This window comes from Canis lupus, chromosome 16 (assembly GCF_003254725.2).
Source record: "Canis lupus dingo isolate Sandy chromosome 16, ASM325472v2, whole genome shotgun sequence".
Taxonomy (NCBI): Eukaryota; Metazoa; Chordata; class Mammalia; order Carnivora; family Canidae; genus Canis; species Canis lupus.
Window position 1 is genome coordinate 5565295 of NC_064258.1, and position 24882 is coordinate 5590176.

The following is a 24882-nucleotide window of genomic DNA, read 5'->3' on the forward strand; positions in this document are numbered from 1 at the left end:
GACAGGGAGAAGCCAGTTGTCTTTTAATTTCCCAGGTTAGGTGAGAGTAACTCAATTAAATGAATACATATTAAATATCTAAAGACAGTTTTAGTCTTAGAGATGTCAATTTGAAAGGCACTCAGGCAACCTTAGCAACTTCACAAAAAGAAGCATTCAACTAAAAAAAATATTTGCCTGTGCATAATTCCTAGCCAACACAGCGATGTAGGATTCTCTATCTCTTACTGGGTTGCCTTTCTCAGTTGAAGAGCATCACTCTACATTATTTCTCATATAGAGCCCTCAGACAGGAGTAGCACAGTCATCTTTTAACTTGGATCATTATAGTTTTCGCCGGGACATTATTTCTCTAGAGAGCCCTCAGACAGTGTACAGTGTTCTTTTGAACTGGATCATTGTAGTCTTTGCGTGGACATTCTGCTGTTCTGTTTCATCTCTAGAAATGCTCAGAAGTAGAATTGCATTGCAGCTTTGTGCAAAGGTGAGAATAATACTATAAACTTTGAGGTTTCTGGGTCTAAACCTGTCTCTTACATTTAAGGAACCTGAAACATGGACAGACTGAATCATGGCAGTGCAGTAACTGGAGGTGGTCTCTTGACTTGGGTTCTAGGACTCTTCCATTATACATGCTACTTTTCACAAGGAGAATGAAAACAGCTGGGAAGACACCTTCACCATAATTCAGGTCAAAACATAAAATCTGAGTGGTCTGAGTAGGATGTCCAAATCCACTGAAACTAACCTATGCCTTAACTTATGGGTTCAATAAAAAAGAAGGTTTGAATGGGGTTTTCATCACCCATCAATTTCTTCTAAATCCTTATACAACCTCTGAGGCCAAAAGAAACAGGAAAACTGCCCAAACTCTTGGAAGTCACGAAGCAAGAGTTGGCATCTGCTGTGACCTAGGTACCATCTTGGTACCTAAATCAAATGGCCTGGGATCCTCACAGGATTCCATGTTCTGTACCCTTTTCAGTGTCCAGGAGTCTGAGAAGAAAACACTCAGAGAAGTGCCAAGTTTATTAGAGTGAGAGAATGCTACCCTCACATCGCCACCAACAGACATAGATCCCAGAGATGCATGCCCTGACCTCACACCAATAATTATGGAAAATCTCTCGAGTTGACAAGAGGCCACCAAGTTGACCCTCTCATCTGATGTGCTAATCCCCCTTAAACATCTCCCTCCAACGGACTGAGGCTACATTTTGTTTAACTTATAGCCATGATGGAAACTTTGGTCAGCCCTGAATCTGCAGCACTCTGGAAGCAGAGAATGTTTAAGTACTATACGGTAGTAGAGGTAAAGTTCCTTAGCTTAGGCCCTATTTGTCCCTTTTCTTATGAGAAAAGGTTCTCAGAGTCCAGTGCAAAGTCTAAAAATCCCCCCAATAAGCACAAAGCACAAAAAGGAGCTTTGGTAGATGCATTTTGTCAAGTTTTCAGACGGTCTAGTTCTTGATCCACAGAAGGCCTCTGTTGCAAGGTTCTGGGGGCCAGCCCTTTCCAGGAGCATCTTGTCCTTACGCTCAGGGAATTCCTCCCAGAAAACTGCTAGGTCTGCTGCTCCACCAGCTGTAGTTTGGCAGTCTTGACTCGGTGGGCTTCACTCACGTTCCGGGCACGGACCTCTCGGTTGGAAATGAACTCCACTTGTTGCATAGGGAACCAGCCTCGCTCCCCATCTGAGAGTCTCATGCCCTCCAGCCAGCCTATGGGCACAGGGTGGGTGGGAAGAATTACCTGGGGCAGGCCCACAAAAAGTCCCTTTGGATCTCCTTCCCCCAAACTTTTCTGAATAGTAAGTCTAAAAGGACTGAAGAGACTAGTGTGTGAACCCGGGCTGTTCTAGGTCTGGCAAGGTCTACAGCTGCCTACTTCCTGGGCCTTCTCCACTCTTATGGGTTGAACAGTGTTCCCCCAAAATATATGTTGAAGTTCTAACCACAAGAGCCTCAGAATGTGACCTTATTTGGGAATGGAGTTCCCAGGTGTAATTAGTAAAGTTACGATGAGGTCATACTTGAGTAAAGTGGACCTTAATCCCATACGACTGGTATCCTTATAAGAAGAGGGAAATTTGGACACACACACACAGACGGAAGACAGAGGTAGAGATTGGAGTTAGGCTACCACAAGCCAAGGAATACCTGGAGCTACCAGAAGCTGGAAGAGGGGAAGGAAGGATCCTCCCCAAGAAGTGTCAGAGGGAGTATGGTCCTGCCCACACTTTGATTTTGGATTTCTGGCTTCTAGAACCAGGAGAGAATCAACTCCTATTGTTTTAGACACCCCCATTTGTGGTGCTTTGTTATGCAGCCCTAGGAAACAAATACATACCAGCTATAGGATCCCACCTCCAACGCCCAGCTTACTCACAGATTCTCCCTCTTACCATCGCTGCTTTGCTGGGTCACCATCACCACGTCTGCCTTCTCTAGTGCCAGCTCGTCGTTCTCTCGGGGTTTGTAGGCTCGAAGGCACTGTACTTGAGGGGAGTCTTTGGAAGACAAGAGCATGAAGAGAGGTTAGAAAGGCAAGTGATGGGAACAGAAAGTAAGGATTACAGGGGGGAAGTTGGAGGACTCAGGGGAGATAAAGGTCAGGCTTTAGAAAGTTAGACAAGAGACAATGGGAAAAATCTGCATCCTCTACCAGGAAACAAAATGGTGGAAAAGGAAATGGAAATACCGGAATTGAAATGAGTCAAAAAATTCTATTTCTCTGGGGAAGACGAATTGAGAAATACGTTGTAACCGCCTTCAGTGACTCATTATTATAAATATTCCAATTCTGCTAAAGACCCATCTTCCCTCTGTAACCTTCCCTGACTCTTTAGTCCTCAGTGGATTCTGAACTCCTTTAAAATTAATTGTCCAGGGGCAGCCCGGGTGGCTGAGCGGTTTAGCGCCAACTTCAGCCCAGGGCATGATCCTGGAGACCCGGGATCGAGTCCCACATCAGGCTCCCTGCATGGAACCTGCTTCTCCCTCTGCCTGTGTCTCTGCCTCTCTCTCTCTCCTCTCTGCGTATTCTCATGAATAAATAAATAAAATCTTTAAAAAAAAAAAAAAAATTTAATTGTCCAGGGACACCTGGGTGACTCAGCAGTTGAGTATCTACTTTCGGCTCAGGTCGTGATCCCGGAGTCCCGGGATCCAGTCCCACATCGGGCTCCCTGCATGGAGCCTGCTTCTCCCTCTGCCTGTGTCTCTGCTTCTCTCTGTGTGTCTCTCATGAATAAATAAAATATTTAAAAACAAAAACAGAAACCTAATTGTCCATTTACCTCTCATCCAGTTGCTTTGTGTATATTATCTGTCTCCACTGCTAGATTGTAAAATCTGATTCTGTGACTCACTCTTCATTTCCTTTCTAGCACCAGATGTGGGATTGGAAGAGATGCAACCTGTGGGGGTCCAGGTATGACCTAAGGAAGGCGCTCTTCATCCCCTTTAGCTTTAGTTTCCTCACTTGTAAATGACTGGGTTGATCAAGGTGATTCCTTGCAAAATTCTGGATTTTCCATACTTCAGTATTTTTGTGGACCAGAGGAAATTTCCATAGTTTTGAAGCTCTAGATAACAAGCCTCAGAGGACTCCTGACCCATAAGCATTCCATCTTACGTCGCTCTATGTGACCACAGTTCACTGGTTCCCTCAGAAAACAAATAGAACACTATTATATTATTATCTCTACTCCTCTTTCTTTTTATTCCTTTCTTTGAGAGAGAGAGCATATGAGAGAGGATGAGCAGGGGGATGGCAGAGGGAGATCCATGGGCCTTGATCCCGGGACTCATGACCTGAGCCCAAGGTAGATGCCTAGCCTACTGAGCCACTCAGGCATCCCTGTAGTTCTTTTTCTCAAGCTTATCTCCAACTGCCATTCACAAGACCACAGTGAAGGAGGAAGAATCATCTTGCCTTCCTTTCAACTGGGGAAACAAAAGCCAGCAGATGGGTCACATAGTGAACCAGTTACTAGAACTCAGTTTACAGCCTGGTTCTCCTACTTCCTTTTCCAAGATTCCTTGTATTTGTTCTTTTGAGTTACCAGTGTTCCTCTGAGTTCAGTTCCTCCCTGGATACCAATTAGGGAATTCTTGCTGGTGGACAGCTGGGGGCTTATGGGAGACCCAGAAATCAAGGTTTCACATGGATGCAAGACACATTTGGTGTGTGTGTGTGTGTGTGTGTGTGTCTACATGTGGGTACCCGGAAGCCCAGGCTCAGGGCAGTGTTCTCAGGCCATTCTGTACAGGAGATCGTGTGGTTAAAACAAATCGACTAGGTTGCTCTTCTCCCACAACTCCCACTCCAGCCCTACTTTCTCCCCATATTTCCCCCAAGACCTTTAGCAAGTGAAATCTAAGGTAAAATAATAGCAGGATAGACTTAAGGGAACAAATATTTTAAAAGAGTAAATTATTGCCCAAGGGAGAAAGTATATGAAGGACGAGGCACTACCATTGTGGTGAGTAGTTTTAAGTGGATCATCTCAGGTGCTTAAGCTCCAGTGGCCAGACTTCCACTCTCAAATTCTGGATAAAAGCAGTAAGTGGAAGTCTCTCAGGGTTACGATCCAGCCCCCTAAACTCCTGCATCCAAAGGTGACCTCCAGCCCTATTTCCCCCTTTTATACCCTTTTATACCCTCACTCACCATAACACTCCAGAAGGTCCAACTCCTCTCTGGGCATGGCCAAGGCTGAGATCCATCGAAGCTTTTCACTTCTGAGAAAACAAAGCAGGGTCAATGCTTCAGCTGCAGCTCTGGGGTGGAGGACGATGGCCAATGATGGGGAAGGGAAATAACTGTGGAAAAGACTTGTCTGGTTCAAAAAGTCTAGTTCAATAACATCTAGGATGAAAGTCAATGACTTTGCTTGGTTGGAAACATAAGATCTTGAATTGTATGTTAATGTGTTTATCACCCTTTATTTTTCTCTTCTTTCTAAGCTCAACCTCTTAATGGCAGATCTTTCAAGTGGAGGCATAATATCAACTAGACACATGAGATTTTCCATTTTGTACTAAGCAAAATGTTCATCTCGGTTTAGATTCCCTCTATCACTTTGCATAATTCTCAATACTCTACTGCCCACCTCCCTTCGATCAGATATCTCAGAGATGAAAATTATTTTGTAATCGTAATTAGATCAAGGAAATGTGTCTATTTTTTTTTGCTCATGCAATATAACCCAAACTAATTTTGTAATTATCTGAAGGATTTTGTATTATGTTAGCCTCTGCTTCCAAAAACACTGGAGTAATTGAGACCCGACACTACTTCTATTTGAGGAAGATGCTGCCCAAAACACTAAACAAAGAACGTGAGTCTGTATTTGATTACTTGACTTTGGTGACGTTTTGCATATGAACCCCTATATCAGCATTTGTTCCATAAGTGAAGACAGGTATGATTGATCCCACCCTGAGCTGTCTTCTGAGAGACAAAACTGAAAAGTGCCTGCAACACAGGAATTCTTGGACCACTTGGGGTCCTGTCAAATTTTTTTTTTTTTAATTTTTATTTATTTATGATAGTCACAGAGAGAGAGAGAGAGAGAGAGGCAGAGAGAGAAGCAGGCTCCATGCACTGGGAGCCCGACGTGGGATTCGATCCCGGGTCTCCAGGATCGCGCCCTGGGCCAAAGGCAGGCGCTAAACTGCTGCGCCACCCAGGGATCCCCCTGTCAAATTTTTTAAAGAAGAGCCTTCTTATATCTCTTATAACAGCAACAGTAGCTATAGTCTTGTAGTTGATTCATTATTTTAGGCATATGTACCAGATTTTATAGGTCTTATTCTTTAATATTCTCTAAAGTGTATGTATCTATACATACACTATCTATGCAAATGTATTTATTATTATTATTATTATTATTATTATTATTAAAAAGATGAGCAAATCAAAGTTCTCAACACTCTAGATTTCTGTTCAACAGAAGACTGGCTTGGAAGGTGGGAGGAAGGCAAGCTAAAGACACCCCAGGGCTTATCTTATCCACATACATGTCCACCAGCCTTTGGCACTTAAGAGTTTCTGTTTACACACATGGGCATTACGGACAGGACATTAGGAATTCTTTAGTTACTCTATACCAGCCCATCTCCATCCTGTTATATCACAAACTTTGTCCCTCTTGACTAAAGAGCATAAAATAGATGCTCAACTTTGGTAGCAACTCTGTACCCTTTCCCACCCCATCTCTTGCAAGGTGTCCATTAGCTCTAAGGGTTTGGGTTGGGATTTCCCAATGGATGCTCTTTAGTCCAGAATAGGATAAATAGTGTGTGGCTGTTTTCTGGACACATTTTCTGCCCCAGCCCCACTTCCTTCCAAGGCAGTCCCCCCTCCTTCTCTCCCTCTCCCAGCCGCATCTCACTGGGTCTCTGTGCTGAAGAGGAACTCGGCCTGGGTGCCCTGCGCGTTGTGCAGCAGGAAGAGTCGGAAGAGGTTTTTGTGAGGTCCGTGTAGCTTCATTTCACACTTTTCCCCTCGGATGGAGGAGAAGGGAGCATGGTCAAATACCAGGAATCGGCTACCCCTGCAAAATACAAGGCTAGTTAACCCGACTGTACAATTGTTATATCTGTAACACAGTATGAGTCCCGCTATGTGATCTTGTGGCATAATTTGGTGGGATCCCTTCTTTCTCTTCTCTAGGCCATGACCTGCACTCCCTGGGCTGAGCCCCTGAGAAGGGCTCCTTAGGGAACATGACCCCCCTCTGTCCCTTTCGTCCCTGCCCTCCTGCCCTATCCCATTTCCCTCTTGTGCCCTGGCCTCCCATTCTAGTCACTGACTCTCGGGGCCGAGACAGCAACAGACAGTCATTGAAGAGATGCAGGTGGACAGGACGCGTGTTGAGCTTCCTTCGCAGCCCTGGGGACAGACTGAACTCCAGGGCTGTCACCTCTCCACTCTTCACCAGCCAGCGCGACTGCGAAATGAGCGGGAATATCTGTAGCATAGGGAAGGCAGAAAAGGCAGTGTCATAGGCAGGGCAGGTGTGAGGCTTCCTCGGTCCTGCCCTCCCTCCCATGCCTCTTCTTCATGAGTTCCACCACTGACCCTCACCTCCTCCCCAGGTCCTCCCTGCTCATAACCCATCTACTTAGACTGTTTCTCTCAGAGCCCCCCACCTACCACCGTCTACCACTCTGGAGCTCCCACATCCATGGCTCCTGCAAATGGAAGGTGCCTATGGTCCAACCCAGGATACTGATGACACGAGAAAGCTCAGCCCCAGAAGCCTGAACTGGAGGAGAATCAGCAGACCCTGATGTGAGGGACTAAGGTAGGGGACGGTACGCTGCGTATCTTAGAAGTGAAAGATCTGGGCAGTAATGACATCTGTGCTTTCTCCGACAATAACCAGAGATGTGGGAAGAGAATGTGGGGGCATATGTGGGAATGAGAATAAAGAGAAGTTGGTGGGGTCTGCTTGGAGTTGGAAGTTGGGTAAAGGTAAGGGTACTGGACCACAATTATCATGTGGATCAGATTTTCCTTCTCTTTGAGGGAGGTAAGGACGGTGTCTGTTCTGAGGTAGAATTTGAATGCAGAATGTTTATTTATGTTTGTATAGGGATAGGAGATTTTGGTCTTGTATTTGAAGTCAATTTCATAATGCTTTGGTTAGACTAGATGAAAACGAGAAAATACTGAATGGTTTAAACACAAAACGTATCTTTACAAAGGTTTTTACATTGATAAGTTCTCCCTCACCTGCCCACTTCCCAAATGCATATTAACCCCTCAGGTAACCCGCTTAGGTGACCACTGTCCTTTATTTCCCATGTATCCTTCCAGAGTTTCTCTATGTCTACACCAGTGAACACAGATTTGTATCTTCCTACTTTTCACCAAAGATAATATCCTATAATACACACAGCTCTGTATTTACCCTTTTTCACTTAATAATATATCATGGAGATTGGGGCAGGCATGTGGGTGTCCCAGAAACAGGACAGAAGAGAAGGCGTGCAGACGTTAAGGGCAGAGACCGAGATAGTACGAGCAAGATGGTTCTACGTTAGACGGTGACCTGTGGGTTATGCTAAAGTGAAGATTCACAGGTGGGGTCAGGGTGCAAGAGACCTACTCACTTTACACTCGAACTCAATCTTCTGGCTCAGGTAGATGAGCTCCTCTGTCCGTCGCATCCTCTGGACATTGTTATTGCAGTCTCGGATCAGCTGAACATAGAATAGAGTGAGGAGAGAGGAAGAACACTGTGTTAGAGGTTTTGACCTTGGTCTCCTGCAAGAAATTTGGAAGTTAAGGGGCCCCTGGGGGGCTCAGTTGGTTAAGTGACTCTGGCTCAGGTCATGATCCTGATGTCCTAGGATTGAGCCCCATGTCAAGCTCCTTGCATAGCGGGGAGTCTGCTTCTCCCTCTCCCTTTGCTCCTCTCCCATGCTGCACCCCCCTACCCCTGACCTGCCCTTGATGTCATGCTCAGGTGCTCTGCCTCTCTCTTAAATAAATAAATAGAATCAAAAAAGAAAAGAAAAGAAAAAGAAAAGAAAAGAAAAAAAGAAAAGAAAAGAAAAGAAAGAAGAAAGAAAGATAAAGAAAGAAAGAAAGAAAGAAAGAAAGAAAGAAAGAAAGAAAGAAAGAAAGAAAGAAAGAAAGAAAAAGAAAGAAATCCATCAATCAACCAATCAATCTGGAGGTTGGTTGTGACAGCCTCCATTTTTTCTGGCAGGCTGGGATTGCATGAGGGTAGAATTGAATTGAAGTTCTAGGCCTCTGGTATACCTTGTATGACCTGAGAGGATATTCCTGGGTGGGGTGAACCTAAGATTTAATTTGGGGATGGTGGTAGTGAGAGCAAAGCCCCTTGGGTGTGGAACATCCTCAGTGCGGGAAGGAGGCCAGGTGGGGTGGAGGGTGGGTAAGGAGGGTGTTCACAGGTTTGGCTGGGACGCTGAGGAAGGTGAGCAATCCCCTTAGCAGGGTCCTGCGCTCTCTGGAGTCATGCACCTTGGCAGAAGAAGAATTCTCTGTGAAGGCCAATCGAGGGGTGTGAGTGGGGGTGGTGGCCGCCTACCTCCTCCAGCGCATGATGTGCCTTTGTGGCCTCTGCTTCCTCTGGAGATCCAGGCTGTGTTCTCTTCAGAATGTTCTGTAGAACAAACCGTAGGCAGGCGCCAGGTGGAAGGAAAGGATGGGAACACAGGAAGAAGGAGTTATGGAGGGTCGGCTAAGGCGGTCCAGAAACACCATTTTTGCAGCAGATCCCCCCTGAGGAAGAAGGGTGTGGGCAGCGGGGAGTCGGCTCCATCATCCACAGGGTGCGGAAGAAGGGTGACAGAACCTTGGGGCTCCCGCAGATCACCCCTCTTGGGGGGAGGGGGGAGGCCCGAGGAGGGACCCCTGTACCTGGAGCAGCAGTTTGAGACGCGTGATGCGCTGGAAGGGCAGGATCAGAAAGGACTTCAGGGAGAGGCGCTGGCAGACGGGGTCGCTCTCCAGCTTCTCCAGGACCTCTCGGAAACTGCTGTTGCTGTTCCTGCGTGGGCGAGCCTCAAGTGAGAAGGGACGTAGGGGGCGCGGGGGACGGGGGTGGGGTGCAGGGCGTGGAGATGGCACAAGAGAGAGCGGGGACAAGAACACGCATCGTGTGGATACCGTTTGGGGTTGGGGTTGGGGTTTGGGGGTTTCCGGGCAGGGTCCCTGCAGGGCCCGCAGGGGGACCGCAGGGGGGTCAGGGCTTACAGCAGGACTTGGAAGGTGCGCTCCTGGTAGGTCTGGTTGGTGACATACGGCAGGTAGACCCGGCGAAAGTCGGGAGCGTGGTTCAGGACTACGTCACACACTTGGAAGGTGAAGATGTTGCTCTCGAAGTTCTCCTCCAGGTCGGAAAGGAACCTGCACGGTATCCGCATGAGTCTCCTGAGACCTGCGAGCAGCTGGCTGACCCCCGCCATACCCTGAGTTTGTGACTATTAGCCGGTAACTTCGACTGACTTCTCAGCTCTGCGCCCCTCTATGCTCTAGGGTTCCCTGCAAGGCAATCTCTAGTTTGCCCCTCATATAACCCTCTGATCCCTATTTTCCATTTCCTGTTCTTCTTTTGCTTCTGTCCTGGCTTTCTGAGCTTTCCCTGTTTCCCAGAGCCCACCTCCAGGGCAGCGCCTACCCACAGTACGTCCCTTCCTCAACCAGGGAAGCGTTTCCCATTCGTGTGTTGACCCGTTAATGGATCTGTGCACCCACACACCCTCTCCTCTTCTTTGCTCTCCCTCCCTACTCCGACAGCATTGGGAATCATGAAAGGAGCAATGAGAAGGCTTCTGAAAAGGGGGTGAGGAGGAAACACCCGATGGTTTATAGGCTAAAGATACTGAGGCTGAGTGAATGGTGTTTGGGAGAAGAGGAATCTCACGTGGTGCTGACTTCACGCACGTCCTGTAAACGAGAGAAGAGCCACTGGTATTCCTGGTTGGAAAGGGTGGCCCGCAGTGGGGCTGAGAGCTGGAAATGATCCACAGCTACATGCAGACTGCGTAGGTATGAGGCCTCTGACACGATCAGCTCAAATTTGGCCTGGGAGGTTGGAGAGGAGATTAATTTAAAATAGTTATGGAGTGCCCAGTGTATGCTAGCCAGTGCGTGACGACATTCTACGGGCAGAGCAGAGGACAAGGCGGATCCTCTCATAGCTCACAGTCACGTCAGAGCCTAACCTGGGATCAGGAGAGAGAAAGAGCACTGGAGCCTGTGGGAAGAACGTACAAGCCCCTATAGGTATAAGAGAAAAGGGTACTTTCAAGAAGCTTAATAAACTGAGCATCTTTTGAACCGAGTATCTGTACTAAAGTAGTGGCAAGAGATGAAGCTCAGAGGGCAAATAGAGGGAGGTCAGGAGGATTGCGTGAATGAGGTAAAACAGTTTGGACATATGGGAAGACTGAAAGAGGCTTTATGTAGGGAAATCACTTGATCAGATTTGGCTTTTATAAAGGTTATTTCTGAGCATGGCATGCCCCTAACCGGGCAGAGGAGCCACGTTAGGAAACTGCCATAGTCATCCCAAGGCAACAGAGGGAGGTCAGAAGAGCCACGGGATGGGGAGAGGTAGGCCACCTTCGAATCACCTAGGAGGGAGATTTGAAAGGACTTGGTTCTTTGCTAGAAATGAGGGCTGAAACAGCAGACAGTCACAATTTAATGGCTCATTTGTTGAATTTAGTAACTGAGTGAATGGCGGACTCACTCACTGAGCCAGAGAACTTTGAAAGAGGAACAGACTGAGGGGATGAAGGTGATTTGGGGTCTGAGGAGAAATGGGAGGAAGCAGGACATTTGAGAACCAGATGGTGCTGTTGTGGTTTAATGGAGATGGGCCAGCGCTTGAGAACTCATTTGGAGGTTCCAGCAGGGGGCGTAATGGCTCATGGCCCTGTCCTCCTCCGGCCGGGCTGCCCCATGCTCATCTAAGCACGTCTCTTCAAGGTACACGCAGAGAGGGACAGAGGAGACCAAGACGACACACACCTGGGTGATGACCCTCCCCCACAGCAATACTGAACTGGGGGCGCTGAGGTACATCTGAGTACTGGTTCCAACATTCACTGACCATATGACTTTGTGGGGCCCATTCAACCTCACAGAATCTCCGGGTTTTTGTCTTTCTGTGCAGGTACAGTGACCCCATGTCACAAAGATGTTATGACAGTCAAAAGAAATGGGATCGGTGTAAACACCTCGTAGACCCCAGAGGGCTATTTTATGGAAGGACTATGTGCCTATAAGCATAGAGGCTCCTCTTCCTAGAAATAGGAGGCCAGGGCTAGCCCGGGACCCCCAGTGGACTTCCCAGTACGCTCGAGTGGGTGAAAGAGAGCTGGGGTTCATATCATCTCCTGTTGTTTGGTCCATAAGTATTGGGCAGATCACGGATTTTTTATATATCCTCCATGTGCTTTAGAAGTTGAGGTCAGAATAAGGCCCCCAAGTCTGAGCTTCAAAAAACCTACACATTTATAGCTGCCTCTGTTTGATTTGTTTATCCATAAGTCCTTCTGGCCAACATCTGACTCCTTCCCACCTCTGAAGAGGGGAGAGTATGGCACTAATATGTATCAAACCATGTACCAGACATCACGCTAAAAGCTACATATGGGTACTTTACTTAAACCATACAGCAACCCTGAAAGGTAGACATTATCTTTAAGTCTTAGACAAGGAAACTGAGATTTGGTGAAGTTATAAAACTTGCCTAAGATTACACAGCTAGCAAATGGCGAAGCCAGGATTCCAACCCCGGTTGGCCTGACTTGAAATTAAAGTACAGTGGTAAACGTTTTTTGAGTGATTGCTATGTACCAGGCACTTCTCCTTTTTGGTTCTCCCACTATTTGAGACCCAGTGTTACAAATGAGAAAACAGAAGGTTTTCTGGCCAAAGTTGAATAGCCAGCAAACAGCAAAGTGGGCTTCACGACCAGGTCATTTACTCCAGAACCCAAATACGTATACAGGATTCCATGGTGCCTTTCCATGGTGCCCTATTGTCTTCCTGGGAAGAGAGGTTCCAGGCCCTATTTTAGACTGATTATTAAGACAAGCTCTTCCATGTGAAACCCGTTAATGGTAATAACGTAACAACAAACAGCCTCTACTAGAGTCTTGCCATTGGGTGTTAGGACCGAGCCGAGCCTGATGGTCATTTCAAAGCCTCTATGAGACCAATGGGCCACAAGACAGCAGCAAGGGCCAAAAGCCACTCAGGTGCCTCAGTTGAAGAGAGAAACTTCAGTGTAGTGTGGAACCCTGATTGAAGAGGGAAGTTTTAGTCTAGCCTGAGCCAGCAGCGAAGGGAGTAATTGCACATCCCTCCCAACAAAGTCAGGGGCATGGTCACTTGGTATGAAGCCCGACCAACAACAGGTAGGAGGAAGCGGCCCCACGCCCTGCAGAAGTGGGGAGCAGGGCCGGTGGTAACATCCAGAAAGCAATTCAGATGCATCAGCGTGGAGACCAGGGACAGCCATGGCGTGCATAGAGCATGTGATGAGTGGTGGTGGCGGTGAGCAAGAAATGGGCATAAGACTTTGCTCTCCCTCCTGCACCGCCACCCCCTGCCCCAACCCTGCCCCGCTGGGTACCTCTTGCAGTTTTTGATCTTCATGGGTCATGGAGAGCAGCACGGTGCTGTTGCGCACCACAGGGATTTCCTGCCAGAGGGAGCCACTGGAGGCCATGGACAGGCGCTGCAGGTAGGATTCGGAGGAGACCAGAGCCTTCCGGGGCTGCCGGGGGGAGGCGGGCCCCGTGGCCTCTCCCAGGCTGTCCAGCCGCTGCTGGCTCTGAATCTCCTTGTTCAAAACCACATCGCTGTATTCCTGGTAAAGCAGCTGAGCTGCAAGGGCAAAGAAGATGACAGAGGGAGAGAATTAGGGAGACAGGGATGGGGAGGCATAAAGACAGAAGCCACCAAACTGCTTCTGGCTGTCCTGGCAATTCTCTCTCCTTGGAGAGATCACGGACTGCCCCACCGAGGGTGGCTATGGGCTCCAGTCTCGGGCAAAATGCCACGTGGGGCTATACTTCTGTTTCAAGGGACTCACAGGAGTTGATGAGCTTCGAGCGGCGTCTTGAAAAGCCTCCCATCACCTCCTTTGGTTTCTTCTCCCTATGGAGACAAGGAGGAGGGCTCTGGGTGCTTGCTGGCCACTGACGCAGAGAAGCCCCAGGTGACCATAGATGAGATAGTCTCTAACCTCTGGGACGCGTGCTGGGATGTCAGGGCCGAATCCCCTCAAGAGGCAAGCTGTGGCCCTGACCCACGTTTAGGTAGTTCAGAGCTTTTTTGGATGTCATGTTGGACGTTTACAGGGGGGTTAGTTCATGGCTACAGAACCTAGGAGGACGGGAGAGTCGGACCCAGCTGACAGCCGGGTAGGCAAGAGATGCCCTTACCCTGGAATCCTGGTGTACGTCTCTTCCCTTCCCTACCCCTGGAAGACACAGGGTCCCAGAACCCTTGTCAGATCATGGAACTCTCAGTGTCCTAAGAAAGGACAGTCTAAGTGTGTCTGTCAGGAGAGAAGGGGACTCACCGAAACACAATGGTGTCTGAAGGGCCAGGGGCCTTTTCTACGCCTGGACCTCTTGTATCTGGAAACAGAAATGGTGAAGTCACTGAGATTTTGGAGGGACATTCAGGGTGGCCAAGAAGGCAAAACTTAATGTAGGAGATGCAGGCCTCTGAGGGAACAGAAGGGCTCAGCCGGGAGTCTGTGCAGGAGAGCAGTGCCAAAGTAGAAAGCATTTGAGGACACGATTAGCAGGTGTGTCCCCAGCCCTGGAATCCTGGTATCAGACGTGAATTGGACAAGAAGAGGATGTCTTCTGTACCACTGGGAGGACATTGAACAGGTGCTGGTAGCTGGAAAACATGTGTGTCGGGGGGAGAGAGGAAACATCCATAACAAAGTTGGGAAAAACAGGTACACAGTCAAACACCACCATGGCCAGGTGGAAGAGTGGAAGGAGAAGGAAAGTCCTACAGCGAGCTCAGAGAGACTCTCGAGGGCTTCCCTCTGTGTTGACATTGGGTAGGCGGATGAGCAGGTGGATGAGAAGCCCCGGGGACAGAAGATGGGTGAGGTGGTAAGAGCTGGAGAAGGCTTGAGTGTCACCGTGATCTTGCCCCTCTTGCCCCTCGCTTACCGGAAGAGCCCTCAGGCAAGATGGAAGGTCTGCGCAGGCCTTGCCGGTTCCAGCCCTTGTGCTTACTGGACCCCTCACCGGGATCTGCGACCCGCCCACTGACGCTCTCCAGCGGTCTCCCTGTGTCCCGCCTGTGGGGCCAGCTGGATGCCTTCTCCAGGTGGGGATGGCTGAGCTTTTCCGACTGCCTTGCTTGGCCTACATCCAACCTCCTCAGGCCATTGGCTCCTTCCGGAGGGGCTGATCTTCTCAAAGATCCTCTGGCAGGGGCCTCAGACTCTTCGGAGGGTCCTGGTTCACAGGTGGGTCCCTGGAGCTCCAGACTCCAGTGTGTGGTTGGGGAAGACGGACTGAGAAGGGTTGCCACATTGCTGAAAGCCATGCCAGGGGACACTTCACTCTTACTCCTGCTGGTAGAAGCCAAAGAGTCTGTTGATCGGCCCATGGCTGGGGGCCAGGAGGTACGTCCAACAGAATGGGGAGCAGAGACTGTCCGCTCTTGACAAACAGGCCTTGGCTTACCCCGACCCCCTGAATTCATGAGTTCTCCCTGAGTGCTCCTACTCCTCCCCTTGGACTTGGGGGGTAACGGAGGTGGTTCAATGGGAGGATCCATAATAGGGACAGGGGGGAGAGGCCTGTAGATCCTTGGATTACTAAAAGAAACAGAATGGTGGGGCTGGGACAAATCAGGAGTTGGGGGCAATGGCTTATTGTATCTCAGCCTACGGGAGAAAGAGGTCAGAGTAGGGGTGGGAGTGTCCGGGGTAGAGGGCAGAGGTCGATGCTGCCTTGCCACGAGGGGGTCAGGAAATGGGGGAAGTGGGCCTTTGGGGGGACCATGTAGCCCCGAACCTGGGGCCAATGGAAGAGCATGGCCACACCTCTTCAACGTGGCAACTCCTGCATGGAGGTGGCTGTCTCTCTCTACCACGGAGGGGTGGACATGCCTCTTCTCTGGGGGAGGAGGGGGCAGAGGTTCAGGGATCCTCCCATCTACAGAGATAAAGGGTGGGGAAGAGCCATAGGCAGGAGACTCTGGGGCAGAGGCTGAAGTGTGTGGGGAGCCACATGGCTGGGTGCTACAGGGACTACTGGATCTTTCCAGATTTGAAGTGAATTCTTGAGAGTCCCACCCCAGAGTAGATAATGAACTAGGGGATTCGGGAATGATCCTACAGTCCCTACCACTTTTCCTGTCCCTTCTTGGGATCACAGAGCCATAGATGGCAGGTTTGGGGGCCCTTTGGGGCAACTCTGAATGAGAAAAGGAAAGTGAGAGTCCCAGCAGGTCCGGAGTTGGCTCTGTCCTATGAGAGCCTGGGAAGGAGTTGCTCCTTAGGTGCTGGACAGCCCTGCAGGGTGGCCTGGGGGGCCCTGGGGGTGGGCCCAGATGGAGCTGGTGGGTGTTTCCACGGTGGCCTCTGCAGAGGAAGCGCCAGGGAGGGCAGCTGGGGGAGTCTCGGAAGCCCCACAGTGATGTGCGTGGGTGGTCCGAAGAGTTGCTCTGGAGGTTTCTGGAGAATGCGCAGCAAGAAAGGGCTCCCTCCTGGGAGAGCCAACTGGGGGGCTGGCAGACAATGATGTAGTCGTCCGGGAGGAGACTTCAGCAGGACCGGAAGGAGGTGGATGGGGAGTCCTCGGAGGAGTTGCAGGGGTACCGGCAGAGACCATCTGGGTCCCCTGGCCGAACACTGCCCTCTTCCCCAGCTCGGGTCCCTCCTGCTGGCTGTCCTGAGCTGCTTCTTGGGCGGGCGACCCCCCAGCAGGAAAGGAACCAGGTAAAGAAGCAGGCCGGCCCGACCACCCTCCGGACTCCAGTGGAGGAGGCAGAGCTACAGGGGATGGTTCCTCAGCCCTAGGCTCCTCCCGAGGCCCAGGAGTACCGGTCATGGGATAACAGGTGTCTGGAAACAAGTCACAGGGAGAAGAGACCTCAGAGGCTACCAGAGCCAGTGTGGAAGGACCATCACGTGCTTCCCCCTCTTCTGTAGGCCCCTCTCTGCCCTCTCCCCGAAGCGGGTCCCCATCCCAATTCTCCGGCTCCTCCTCCCCTGACCCCACTGCCTCCGCCTCCCGCCCCTCCACCGAGGCCACCTTCCCCCGAAGACCTCGAAGACCTCGACCTTCTGGCCTTCCAGTTACTTGCCCTGATTTGCCCACCACACTCCACTTCTCCTCATTCTGAGCAGCCCCGCTCCCCTCCTCTGGCCCCCCTGTCTCCCTGTTCCCCTCCTCTCCCTGCTGTAGACCCGGCTGGCGCCGAGGCTCCATCCCCTGCTCACTGCAGCGCAGACCTTCCAATTCCCCAGAAAGCCCCGTTCTCTCTCCGTGCTTTGCACACATCGCACGGCCTCGTCTCTGCTCCTGTTTCTGCTCTTGCTCTCCTGTACCGTCCGCCTGCTCCCCGCCCTGTTCCTGTCCCCCTAAACGCCCATCGCCCCCCGCCGCTGCTTCCTCCCGGAAGGCCGCTTCGGCCAGTCCCTGCTCCTCCAGCCCCCAGGCATCCAGAAGGCACATGAGTCCCCCTCTCCCTGGACTTTCTTCGGCCCCCGCAGCCCGCAGCTCTTCCCCCTGCTTGACAGAGTCCCCCGGGAGCTCGGGCTCTGCAGGGTGCTCTTCACAGGGAGGCCCAGATCGGGGCTGAGCGGAGGTGTCTGGAGAAACCTCCTCCTCTTCTGCATGTCCAGTTCCCCCAGGCAAGGAAGTGAGCTCTGGTCTAAGCTCCATCTCCACCCCGCCACCCCGCTCTCTGGACACTGGGACCGTGTCTAGATGTTCACCCTGAAAAGGGCAGGCCCCGCGCTCTGCGTGAGCTGGTGTCCTTGCCCGACCGTCTGCCAGGCTCTGAGGCACCGGCTCCTGGCGCTCCGGGGTGTCCCACGTGTCACCCACGGTGTCTTCCTGGTCGGTCTCCACACCTGCAGGGGCTTCCTCGGGGAAGGAGGTCATGCTCTCAGTTGCACAGCTCTTCACATCCTTTAGGCCTCCCTGCTGGGGCTCCAAGAGTCCTCGTCCCTCTGCCCATGTGGACGATGGCTCCCAGCCTTCTTGAGCTTCGGGCCCCAAGGTGGCAGTCTGACTGCTTCTCCTGAGAGGTTCCGGGATAATGCTGAGCTCTGCTAAGGCAGGGATGGGGGTCAAGGCCCCGTGTTGGGGCTCCTCAGCCTCCATCAGGGCTGAGCCCTAAAGAGGAATAAAACACAAAGTTCTCATCACCCTTTCTGCTTCTACCTATCAAAGGAACAGAGAGCAAGAGTGGGACATTTCTTCGGTTCCATTTAGAGTCCCTCTTGGTGACAAAACGTACTCAGCAACGTAAGCAACGGCCTCTATGAAATGTACCACTGATTTGTTCATCTAATAAATATTTACCCAGTGACCTCCCTCAGGGCAGGGCATTCAGTGGTAAACAAGACAGACCGACTGTGTCCTCATGGAGCCTGCAGTCTGGTGGAGGAGACAGATCATAAATGATTAAATTAGAGTATAAGACCGTTGTCAAAGAGCACCAAGCACTCCCAGTGGTCATTACTCTCTAGATTGTATTATGTCATACTGTCTCCCAGTCTATGCTCTGGACACCAAGCATGACTCAGTCCTCTATAACTCGCAGACACAGTGAGTGACACACCCTGAATCCAACAACCCAGCGAAGAGAGGGAGGGAGATCTTCCTCCAAAGCTCCTGATGGGATTAAATAGGTCTGTGGCCACGGCAGCCAGTGTAGCGTGATCTCCCTGTGCACCCTCTGGAGTTCACTCACCTTAGCTTCCACAGGATCTAGCAGAGCCTCGTAACTACTTAGCAATTCTCTATTCCCTTATAGAAGCAGCTGTCGTAGGGGCACCACACTGGGTGGCTCAGTGGGGTCAAGCGTCTGCCTTCGGCTCAGGGCGTGATTCCCCGGGTCCTGGGATGGAGCCCCGTGTTGGGCTCCCTGCTCAGCGGGGAGCTGGCTTCTCCTTCTCTTTCTGGCCCTCCCCTGGCTCGTGCACGCGCTCTCTCTCTCTCTTTCTCTCTCTCTCAAATAAATAAATGGAATCTTTAAAAAAGATTTTTTAAAAAGCAGCTTTTAGAAAGTAGTATGGTAATGACTTACTAGATTGGAACCGTAGGAGACACAGCGGTTACCCGCTCAGTCAGGTCCGTGACACTGGGCTACCCTACGTCCCCCTGCTTCCAGCATCCCCGGAACTCCTTCCGCCACCTCTTGGAAGTTTGTCCTTTCCACCTATCTTCTCACTTCCAGCAGAAAACATCATCCCCCACCTTGCAAAGAATTTAGAAACCCAGAGAGGAACTGCTTGGGTTCCTGGCAATTCAGAGCGCCCGGAGTTTCGCGCTTTTCCTCCTTCCTGCTCAGACAGCCCAACAGGTGGCCGTCCCCTTGCTGGCCATGTTCTCAAGCCTGCCTTCTCGGTCACCTTATGCGATGGATTTTCTCTTCTTCCCGCACCTTCCCCCCGCTCTGTGGTAACCATCCCACAACTGAAGCATGGTCATGGCCTTCTTATCTAAGCTGTGAAAGGAACTGTTCAACCCTGAGGTCCTCATCTCCTCCCACTCCATGTCCTCCACTAAGCAGCACTCCGCCCACCTCCCCCACGACCGACCGTCAATGTTAACACCAAGGGACACTCAGTGCGGTGGTCCTTGTCGGTGTCTGCCACTACTGCCATCGGAAATACTTTCTTGTCATTCAGGAGACCACACATTCCTGGTTTAACCCAGTCCTCCAACCAGGGGCCTGCCCTCCTCTCTGTAGACGTACCAGCTATCACGCACATCACTCCTCCTCTGAGCATTTATACAATCGCATGTGCATTTTGATTTACCATCTGTCCCGAACAAGAGGTGGTGAGCTCCACGAGATAAAGAGCTATGTCCATCTTGCTCGGCTGTCTACATCTAGCATAATACCTGGCCCATAATGAGTGCTCAATACGTGCTTTTCTTTAAAAAAAAAAAAAATTATTTATTCATGAGAGAGACAGAGACACAGACAGAGGGAGAAGCAGGCTCCTTGCAGGGAGCCTGATGCGGGACTCGACCCCAGGACCCCGAGATCACGCCTTGGGCCAAAGGCAGACGCTCAGGTGCCCCTCAATACGTGCTTCTCCATTACAGAACAAAATTCTTGTTTCCCTCCTGGCCCGCCTTCCCCAGATGGAATCTGCGGCCAAGTCCTGTTGAGCCCACCTCCTCCTTATCCCTGGAGCCTGTCCACTTCTCTCCATCGGCACCGCTAGACCCTGGTGCCCTCTCCTGTCCTCTCTCACCCAGGCCACTGTACCCGGGGCACAGCCTGGCCACTGGCATCCACACAGCTCCTCTTGCACTATGGCCAAGACATTCTCTACTCCGCAGGGCAGTGATCTTTAAATGCCCCACTTCTAGTGTAAAATCTCCAGCAGCCTCTGACTGTCACCGGGACGAAACCCAAATATTCAGCCTGGGTTATGTGCCCTCCTCGCCTCACCTCTGCTTCCCCTGCAGGGGCCTCAACAGCTGTGGGCACCCCCACCCCCTGCCTCCACATGTGCTGCTCCTCTGCCTGGAATCCTCTTCTGCCCCAGCGAACCCTTTGCTACTCTCACACTCACTGCACTTGTAATTACACATTTAATGTCTATTTTCCGGGCTAGAGCGTGAGCTTCGTAAGGGCACAGACGCTGCCATATTCATCCTCTGTCTCATTGCCTGCAGCTTCGCTTGCCCTCAGCAAAGATTTATCGCATGAGTGAAGAAAGGAAGACGACGGAGTTAAAGGCAGGTTGCTCAGTTCTTATATCTGCCTTGTGTGTCTCTCGCTAATGTTGCTCAGTGTCTTTTTAGACAATCGTAGAAATCATTTATGTGAACACCCGTTTTCTCATTTTACGAAAGGGTTTGAACTCTTTCTTTGTAAGGATTTCTAACAAAGGTTAAGTAACGTTAAAAAGTACCCTGTTAACTTCAAGAGTCACAGGAGTGTCGGGGATTGTTAATTACTGTGGAGGAGAGAGAAAGTATAAAAGAGAAATGCAGGATTTTATGAGTTGGGAGAACCTTTAGAGACACACAAGAAGCTCCGCTTCACTTGCAGATGGGCAAGCTGAAGGTCACAAACCTGGACACTTGCTCAAACTTCTTAAGTAAATGGTACAGGTGACCTCAAACCAAAGTGTCCAACCTTACGTCTACTGTAGGCAACCGGAAGCCCAGCTGTAAGAAGCTGGCAGGTCCTGGCCTAGAGAAGACCCGGGGGCAGGGGGCTATGGAACCCACAGCTGTCCCTGGAGCCGCGCATCTCCTGCCTCCTCCAGGCTTCAAGCCAAAGCCCACCGCCCAGAATGCCTGCTGTCCTGCCAAGAGACTGCACAAGCACACACGCTTTCACAAGCACCCTTGCGCGAGCACCCATCCACACGCGCGCACACACGCAATAGGCCGCCCTTGCAGTTCCTATGCAATAGAGCCTGACATAACCAAACAGACAGGTCCCTAGCCACCCTGGAGATGTTGTGTGTGACAAGTTCCTGGCCACCCCAGAGACGCAGATACCATCTATATGGGGCAAAGAGCCATGTCCAACATAAGCACACTTGTGAGAAGGGCTTTCATGTCCCTTTCCAGTTAACTGACACAGTGTGTGATTTGCTCCCCGTTTCTAGACCGAAGTACAAAATACTATAATCACGAGATGATACCGTGACGTGACCCTATTCTCTCAACCACACATTAAATACTAGAGTTGCTCACCGCAAACACTTTCTGAAACTTGGCTAAGGAGGGAAGGAGGCTGTGCATACACCTGAGGTCTCCCCTCACCCACACCTGTATTGTCCTTGCCCTGTACCCATGGGCATGCTCATGTCCCCCAAACAAGAAGCTTCTAGATACACGTCTGTCTGCCCTCTCTATTCAGGCTGCATCCCCATGCGCCCTGGGGTCCATGGACACCTTCAGTTCCATTCGAGTTACGTGACGCGTGTCTGTCTCCCACAAGCCCGCTGACACTATTTCTAGCACCGCCTTTATCCATTTGGAAATACTGGTAGTCACCAGATCAGCCACCATTTACCACAAAGGAAGAACGTATCCTATGTCCCCTGTACCTGATCCTGTCCTAGTAATCTGATTGCAAGGTAAGACAAAGCGACAATGTGAGAAAGCTGAAGGAAATCTGCAAAACATGGTTCCGCCCGCACAAAGCCATCAGGGGAGAGCCTTTCTGCATCGCCCATTTGAGGTTCCCTCCTCATCCCCTTCTCCACCAGGGGTGAGTAACCGCTATTTGTCTGCGCACAGGCAAAGATGGGGCATGGCATCACGGTCATCTGGCCTTCCTCCGGACCAGACACCTTTTGCACCTGCTGACCCTGTCCACATGCAACTTCTTTCAAGACCAAGCCCCAAGTCCCTAGTGAGTGAGAGGGCTCAGTGTGTCCTTTGGGGCCCCCCCAACACCTGAGCCTTGTCCATGTCTACTCACCAGAGAATTGTATTTCAAAGATATCGTCTCCTCCCTATCATGCTGCTTGTTCTTCAAACCGGTGTTGAGTGCATGTGTTTTTTTGTTTTTGTTTTTTTGAGGATCGTGCTTCCTGGATTTGGTAGCCGTGCCAGGCTCAAATATCCTGACTTATACCACAAATCACTGCAGTACTCTTGAGCTTACAACACTACTGAGTTTACACTAGTGCCTATACTGTTGCTCGCGTTAGGAAAACACCTCCCAAATCAAAATAATCTCATTCTGATTCAGAAAAATTAGACCACCATAGAGCTGTATGTCATTATTCACTGTTTGACATAAATGTCCCCAATTGACAAAGATATGAAAATCAGAGTAGCCTTCTGGGCCACTGACTGCTAACACCTGTGTTCTATCCACGTGAGGAAAGCTCCTCCATCCCAATGAAGACTGAAATAAACATCTCTTATCTGTTCCCTAATGTCTGAAAATACATTATCCACTGTCTTGTAGACCCCATGGGCTGACTCCGAACATCATTAGCGGCGACGCTGACGTCGCCCCACAAATCCATCTGTGGCCCTGGTGCCATCCACAGAGAGAAAGTGAATGTGAGCAACCTCTTTGTGTCCTTACCGTAGACCCTGAGGGTGACCTTGTTCGGTCCTATAAATGACCAGCTCCTGTTCATTCCACAGACAGCAGACTCATCCCTGTCTACACCAGATGCTGTACGTCGCCTGTTTGAGTCTACAGCAGTGACACTTGAGCAACACTGCTCCTGTTCAACCCATGATCCTGTGTGTGACCCCATTCTTGTCCATACCACGTAGTGACAGACACCACGAATGACATGTTCCTGCCTATCCTACAGACACCATAGGCCACAGACAACCTCAGACTAACTATGTTAGGGGAAGCCATAGACACTGGGGACCCCTAATACATGACAACTCTTGACTATACTTAGAATTACTATTTTCTTTTAATAAGAGGGATTTCTCTGCAAACCTCCTGACTTCCCACTCTTCTCCACTAGGTACTAACAGGCAATCCTCTTGCCAAACAGTCTCTCTTAGAAACCTTCCTCCTCAGCCCCCAGGAATGCCCCCAATAGACACGGCTTGGGTTTCTGTTAACCCAAGTTGGTTAACCAATAATTCCCCACTTTGCCAGGGCCTAGACCCAGAGCCTCTTCACAGTCCAGGTGTAGATAAAACAGGAAGTCTGTGAAAGAGGCCACATCCGGGGTTGTTTAGCTGGGAGTTGGGGTTTCTGGAGTGGGCCAAGGATGCAAGACCGGGGAATGGTCAAATCGGGGAGCAAAGCAGGCAAGAAAGTGGAAAAGAAAGTTCTCTCCCTGGTCTGTCTGACACACCCTTCCCCCTCAATCTGACAAGAGTCCTGGCCAGAGTTCACTTCTTAGGTAGACAGGAGGGCAAATCTGTCTTGGGAATCCAAGATCCAGGAAAGGGAGAGCACCTGAGGTCTGGAAATCCACTGGCATCAGGACTAGGTCTCCCAGGACAGTCCTGCGGGGAAGGCAACTGTAAAGGATGCTCAGAACCGGCCCTGTTCTAGCACACGCACACCCCACCCCCCGGACCCCCCCCACCCCCAATTCAAGGAGCTCCCTTCGCACTCCCCAACCTCAGAATGCAAAGTCACCGTTAACACGAAGCTTTGGGAGTTCTTCGCATATATGGAAGAAATAGGGTGGGGGCAGGACTGGAGTCACCTTTGCGGGTTCGGGCGCCTGGGCCAACAGGGGAGAGGCGTGCACTTAGACACACGCAGTGTGCGAATCCGTAGGAAGATTCACGAAGGAAGGGCCCAGGCCTGGGTAAGAAAAAGGAGACAATAAAACACGTCTGGATTGGGAATAGGGCCACGAAGGGAGGCTCAGTGACTTCTTCCTCCGGGGGTAGGTTTCCCCAGAGCCGGAGCCTTTGAAGGAAGGGCCCTGCTCACGGGCCCAGGGAACATCTGGGGGCAGGGTGCGCGCTTCCAAGGCGGGGGCCAGGCCGGAAGCAAGTTTCCAGGCAGGAGCGTTTCCTCCAGCTTCCCTCCCCGCAGCCTGGGGACGCGGTCACACCCCCAGCTCTGCCCATCTGCCCAGCCCCCCATTTCCGGAGCGGGTGCCCCGCGAGCCGGCCGGCCGGGCCCGGGGCGCAGGCCCTGCTTCCCCGCGCTTCCCGGGCCCTCCCCCCCCCGCCGGGGCTCGAACAGCCGCCGGCCCGGCCCGAGCGGCGACGGAGGAGGCACCCACCTGGGCAGCGTCACATGCTGTCTCGGCCGAGAGGCCCCTCCGGGTGCCCGGCGCCGGCCGCCGTCCCCGCGCAGGCCCCGCCGCCGCCCGCCGCCCGCCCCCCGCGGCCCGCCCTCGCCGGACGGGAGGAGGCCGCTGCGCTCCTCGGAAGTTTCAGGTGTGGGAAGGGGGACACACCTTCCCGGGGGGGCGGGGCCGGCCGCGCTCGAGCCCCATTGGTGAGCCGGCGGCTCCCGCGTCACCGCTGGGAAGTGGCGGGCGGGCGGGCGGCCGCGAGGGGAGCCCGGGGCGCGGGGCGCGGGGCGCGGGGGCGCGGGCGGGGGCGCGGGGCGCACGCGGGGGGCCGTCCGGGGGTCAGGGCGCTCGGAGGTCGCGGGCGGGGGCGCGGGGCGCACACGGGGGCCTCCCGGGGGGTGCGGGAGGGGGCGCGGGGCGCACACGGGGGGCAGCCC

The 24882-nt window shown here is 51.5% G+C and overlaps 1 protein-coding gene across 1 annotated transcript; it reads right to left on the reverse strand.

The window, feature by feature from the left end:
* ARHGEF5 (Rho guanine nucleotide exchange factor 5) lies at window positions 1–24543 on the reverse strand. Its single transcript, XM_049094929.1, has 16 exons — window positions 24431–24543; window positions 16140–17888; window positions 14703–16101; window positions 14090–14147; window positions 13598–13662; window positions 13136–13389; window positions 10412–10572; window positions 9742–9894; window positions 9406–9535; window positions 9074–9148; window positions 8127–8216; window positions 6822–6979; window positions 6401–6562; window positions 4675–4745; window positions 2405–2509; window positions 1–1721 (listed from the first exon to the last, which is right to left on the reverse strand). Exons 2-16 carry the CDS (start codon window positions 17874–17876, stop codon window positions 1564–1566), a joined length of 4776 nt encoding a protein of 1591 aa, XP_048950886.1. The 5' UTR covers window positions 17877–17888; window positions 24431–24543; the 3' UTR covers window positions 1–1563.
* Window positions 24544–24882: the final 339 nt, after the last annotated feature.